This window comes from Eucalyptus grandis, chromosome 5 (genome assembly GCF_016545825.1).
Source record: "Eucalyptus grandis isolate ANBG69807.140 chromosome 5, ASM1654582v1, whole genome shotgun sequence".
Lineage (NCBI taxonomy): Eukaryota > Viridiplantae > Streptophyta > Magnoliopsida > Myrtales > Myrtaceae > Eucalyptus > Eucalyptus grandis.
The window spans coordinates 50,000,065-50,006,064 of record NC_052616.1 but is presented as its reverse complement, the minus strand read 5'-3'; the positions used below and the strand labels follow the sequence as shown (position 1 = coordinate 50,006,064).

General features: G+C 43.0%; 1 protein-coding gene across 1 annotated transcript; it reads right to left on the bottom strand.

Annotated features, from left to right (window-relative positions):
• Positions 1 to 3,097, bottom strand: LOC104447302 (G-type lectin S-receptor-like serine/threonine-protein kinase At1g61370). Its single transcript, XM_039313830.1, is given in 8 exon segments — positions 1 to 303; positions 375 to 522; positions 689 to 926; positions 1,032 to 1,242; positions 1,315 to 1,487; positions 1,606 to 1,713; positions 1,790 to 1,909; positions 1,912 to 3,097. Coding segments are annotated over 8 exon segments (2,472 nt in total). The 5' UTR covers positions 3,083 to 3,097.
• Between the last annotated feature and the right edge of the window lie 2,903 nt (positions 3,098 to 6,000).

Here is a 6,000-nt window from a genome sequence, read left to right as displayed (position 1 = left end):
TCATCTTCCTTCGACCACTGTATTGGTGAAAGTGTTAACAGACCGGATGCTTTCTTGCTGTGATGGATTAGAATGATTTGGCATTTCAGCTTGGAAAGTGAATATAGGTTGCCTTGGCTGAGGAAGATCTGACTCGCCACTTAACATCAGAACCACATTCGACATGTTTGGTCTATCCGTGGCATGGTCCTGAACACAGAGAAGCCCAACATGGATGCATCTTGTTACCTCCAAAGGAGAGCTAACAGCCATTGCTACATCCGTTAGGTCCAATGCTTTGCCATCACTCCATAATTGCCATGCCTGTAAGTGAGAACAGTCATAATATTGCAGCAAACTTACGATATTGATTAAGTTTGCAATTTGGGACTTGCGTAGGAAAGGAGATTCAGATGTCCCTGGTCATACAAGGCCGTGTTCTTTTTGCCGCTTACTATCTCCAGTAGCAACACTCCAAAGCTATAGACATCGGACCTCTCGGAAAATATTCCACCCATGGCATACTCAGGAGACATATAGCCACTGCAGTTAAGTTAAACATGTTTATGTACTCTTTGATTGTATTGATAGACAATGGGGATAAAACATGCATGAACAGAGATGTTCGTTGTGGTAAATCAATCATTTCTGTTTGCCTAAAGAGATTGACTCAATGAATTGATAATTCAAATAGGCCTAGAGAGCTTACAGTGTTCCAACAATTTTTTGAGTGTTCACCAAAACTTGAGTGCCCTCAAACATTCGTGCTAGCCCAAAATCTGAAATTTTCGGGTTCATCTTTTCATCCAAGAGAATGTTGCTTACTTTCAAGTCTCGATGTATGACCCTAAGGCAAGAATCTCGATGGAGGTAGAGCAGCCCCCTTGCAATCTCCTGAATTATTTGAAATCGTTTGCCCCAGTCAAGTTCTGCCTTCTTTCTTGAATCTAACAAACATGACAGACAGGAATAGTTTTCAAGTTTATATGCTATGGCAGAAAATACATTATAGAAAAATAGTTAATCCGAGATAAATAAATAAAAAGACCAACCAAAAAGAAAGGTGTCCAAGCTTTTATTCGACAAGTACTCATATAACAAAATCTTTTCTTCTCCTTCAATGCAGTAACCCACGAGTTTAACAAGATTTCGATGCTGGAGTTTCGATATAAGGATGATCTCATTCTTGAACTCTTCAACGCCTTGGGCTGAGGTACTGGAAAGTCTTTTCACAGCTACCTCTTTCCCATCTTTCAGCTTCCCCTGTTTCGCAATTCACATAGCTTTTAGACCTTGAAATATTTTCATTAACAATGTCCTGCAGAATGGTCTTACCTTATAAACAGAGCCAAACCCTCCTTGCCCGAGTTTACTTGTCGTGCTGAACTTGTTTGTAGCAAGTAGTATGCTATCAAAACTATAAAGGGTCAATTCCAGTGAATCATCTTGCTTCAACTGCTTTTTCCATGCATTTCCTTGTGTCAGCTCCGTCGATTTTTCAGGTGTATCTGCTGAGTCAAGGAGCCTTCGAAAGTTTCCTGTGTTTATCATTGATGAAGAATTAACTTACTTTTTTCATAGCGTGCACATTACTCTAGCAACACTGATATAGCTTTTCAATAGTACCTGTTTTGTTAGCTCTCCATTTGCAAAGAACAAAAACAAATACTGCAAAGAACATAATCCCTGCAATAGTACTCAGGCTGATGATAACTGCTTTGTGTCGCAATCCTCCTGAAATGGGAAAGAGAGTTATGTAAAAGATGATTGGTGTCGACTCAAACTCATCTTAATGAAACAAATTTCTAACCTGCTTTTACATGTGCAACTCGAACAAATAGATCTTCCCCATCTGTGGGATATTCCTGAAGATCAATGAGGTCTTTACTCCAAACCATGCATCCAATGGTGCTGACGTAAGAATAAGCAAGCAAGAACAATTGCTCCGGCACCAGCTTTCACATTCTTCTTCATCTCCAATGTCTGATATATAGTCCCCAGAGTCGGGTAGATTCATCTGGCTCATTTGCCAAAATGCATCTTTCTTTACATTTGAAGAAGTCGATGTGCTTGTGTTTTTCTGGCAATTCAATTCCATCTCTCTTTCACATCCTCTGGTCCAGTTTCCACTGTTCCATTCTTCATTTGACTTTGGCACAAACCCATCTATGCATCTGCAAATAGGCGAATTCAGTGAGTTACAAACTCCAAATGGACCACAAGTTCCATAAATCTCGCAAGTATTGTTCGGTGCTGCCCAATCCATCAACCATGCCTTAGCTCCATCATCCCAGTACATTATCTTGAGAGATCCTCCGGGAGAAATGAACATGTATCCAAAGAAATTGTATCTATTCATTGAAAAGTAAGTGGTTCCCTGTTGAGTATCCTGCTGGACAGTGAAGCCACTCGAGTATGATTGGTCCATGGTTGATATGCCGATAAATTTCGATTTGTCCCATTGCCCGCTTCTCCAGTAAGGGGTCGAACCATTCCAAGTGAAAGCTTGAGGTGGCGTCTCGGATGTCACTCCAGTCGAGAAACTTCCAGGGAATGGATCACTGTCGCTTCTCCAGGAAATTAAAGACTTTTTCACTCCAGTCCTGACATTTACTTCTATCTTCATTGTTGGAAGAAGAGTGTCCGTCGGATCCTCGAAGCTTCCCCATATTTCGCTATAATTTCCATCTTGCAGAACAAAATTCCCACTATCTAATAGCGCCGCCGATGTATAACTGGACGGACTAGAGACATTGGTAGACCAAACTATATTTTCTTGTCCATCCATGAGCTTCAAATTCCCATCACTGTCTATCGTTAGTTTTGCAGACCAATCTGTGTACACAAGTGGCCGCTCCCTATTGGCCACCCACAGGATCTTAGAAGGCGTCAAGTTCTTGTACCATATGCCAACATACTGATTTTCTGACCCGCGTGGCGTGAAGAACCCAAGCTCGAATATATTGCCAGAGGAGACGAGAGTTTGGTTCGGAAAGAGCGGCTCCGATGGAGTAATATTGTAAGCTACACCGCTGGCCCTATGACTTGCCTGAAGTAGGCAGAAGATGACCGAGCAAGAGCACCAAGAAATCAAGAGCCGCATGGTAAGAATGACTGAATGAACCTAGTGAGTTCGCTGGATCGGTTGATTCTGCACTTTCTGCAGATTTAAGGATAGATGAACGAGATTTCCTGTGAGCAAAGAGGCCTTTGTGCTCAAAGGGGCTGAAACACGAGGGTTTTCAGAAGACCACATCTTCATTGACTGTTCAACGTGGGGGTTGTTCCCCGGCGTTGTTCAAATTTGACTGCGTCACAGTTCACATTTCAGTTCACAAATTCGAATTGCTTACTTGTTAACCAAGACATCGAACGAAGTCCAACTGTGGTGCAATCAAATGACTTAAGGCCGTGTGATTTGGGTTGGCGAGAGAACACGGGTGAAGGTTCCATACGTAAACTCAGCCGTGCTGAGAAAAGCCAAATCTTTAGTATCTTTTCTGGTCTAAGCACCAATTTCAAGTGATTGTACGTGAACTCTGAATACTTTTTTCCAATTTTCGTTTTACGGAAAATGAATTAGTTAAGAATAATATTTTTCATTATTGAAAAAGACAACCATTAAAAGTTTCCATAACTACTTCCATCTTACTTCTTTTCACCAACACATTTTCATTTTTTTCTATGCTTTCTTTTTCTTTGTTTTTTCTTTTTTTTTTTTTTTAAATCGACTTTTTAATTTTTTTTTCCTTTTCTTTTTTTCTTTTATTTCTTTCCTTTTCATCTCCTTCTTTGGCCTTGGCCGGTCGTCGGCCACGGCGGCGGCCGAGACTAGCCGCGAGCCAGCTCAAGCCTCACCATAGGTGGCGGCGAGGCTTCGCCTAGCCCAATATGGCGAAGCGGGAGCTTGCCCGAGCCCGGTGAGCTCGGGCCTCACCAAATCTGGCGAGTTGGGCGAGGCTTGGGACTTGCCCAAGCTCGCTAGAGGTTCGTTGGGCTTTGGCGAGCCGTGAGCTCATCGGATCTAGCGATGGAGCTTGAGCTCCCGATTTAGGCGAGCCCGAGCTTTGCTTGCCAAATCCAATGAGCTCGGGTGAGATCGGCCGAACCTCGAGCTCGTGAGATCGGCCTAGCCTCGAGCTTGCCGGATTGGGCAATTGGGTCTTGGTCGGCCGCCGAGCGGTCGGCTCATCGAGGCATGCAACGACGAAGGAAGGAGGAGGAAGAAGGAGGAGGAAGGAGGAAGGAAAAAGAAAAATAAAAGAAAGAAAAATAAAAAAATGATTTTTTAAATATACAAATAATTAAAATTCATTTTAAAAAAATATAAAAATAAAACTAAATTTTTGGTCAATTAAAAATATTAAAATTTAATTTTTCATAATATTTTCCAAATAATTAAATTAGCTAACGAACGGTAGAAAATATTTTCCACTCAAAGTTCAAGTTTCAATCGAATACCGAAAAATATAATCATTTTCAAGAAAATGACTTCTTAGAGAATATTTTCCGTGAAACGAACGGAACTATTCTTCATTAACTGTTCGATGTGAGGGTTATTCCTTGGCGTTGTTCAAATTTGACTTAGCGTCACAATTACACATTTCGGTCCACAAATTCAGATTCCTTACGTGTTATCCAAGACATCGAACGAAGTCCAAGTGTGGTGCAATGAAATGACTTAAGGCCGTGTGATTTGGGTTGGCGAGAGAACACGGGTGAAGGTTCCTATTGACACCTAAATTTTTAGCGACCTAGTCATTTATTTATCGCATTAAAAATTAAGGATTAATATTTACCCCTAAACAAAAATATTATAATTAATTGCATAACATATAGTTTTATGAGCATTTATTTTATTTTATTTTACTTTATTCCATTTGCATTAGACCGACGATAGATGAACAATAATTTTTCCAATATTAAATTATATGACAAGAGATTTTTCATATATTTAAGTAATATATATCGATGGACATATTTTTTTGGCAAAAAGAAAGATTTCGGATGAAATATTAGAAAAAAGATAAAAGAGAATATTGCGTGTGAGTGCATATATTTCAACGATATATTCAGGAGGCTACGCATAAGCAAAATTGATTTTCATGCATATTGAAAAAGGAAATAAAATATTTCACAAAAATTAAGTCTCCCTCTTATAAAAGCCGGGTCGCGTAAGGACAAGGGGGAGGGGGTCTTCTCTTTTTATCACTTCATAGTGGGGGTTCTATTTTCGTTTTTTGGGGTTTTCTCTGGTTTTTGGGTCAAAGTCAACACCAAAGTGGGGTTTTGAAATTTTGAAAGAGTGCAGAGAGCGGGTGCAACGGAGAACTGAGAGAAGGGACGTGAGAGTGACGTGAGGGTGAGAAAAAATAAAATAAAAAAACACAAAACAGAAAAAATAAAAAGCACTGTTCTTCTTCGCGAGCTCCTCCGCCGCCGTGGCCGATCCCCTGTGCCGCCGCTCCGAGCCATCCTCAGCCGGTCTCCGAGCCACACCGCCCCTCCGCCAGCCCGCCCGAGTCGGCCGCCGTTCCGTCTGCCGCCGGATCTCTCCCCCTCACGCGCGAGCTCGCGTCACCGTCTCTGCCCGAAGCTGCGACGCCGCCGCTGCCCACCGTCTCCGCCCGCAGCACCGCCACGCAGCCCCGCTCTGCCGCGCCGGAACGCCGCCCCCCCCTGCGCTCGCCGCCGCTGCTGCCGACGCCAGCGGCCGAAGCTCCGCCTCACCTCCGCCCTTGCTTTGCAGTCCGAGCCCCCGACGCCGCTGCCGCACCGGCAGCCGCGACGATCGCTGCGCGCCAGCAGCCTGATCCCCTCGCCGCGCTGGTTGCCGCTCCTCCGCGCCCTACTGCAGCACTTTGCGACTCCCAATCCCCCTCTGCCGAGCCAGTCTCCGCCCCCTGCTGCAGCACCAGAATAGATCTAGCTTTCTAACGAAGGATTTCACTTACCTTATAAATTCAATCACAAATTGATGAAACCAATTTTAAAAACAACTTTCTTTTTGGGAAGTATCTA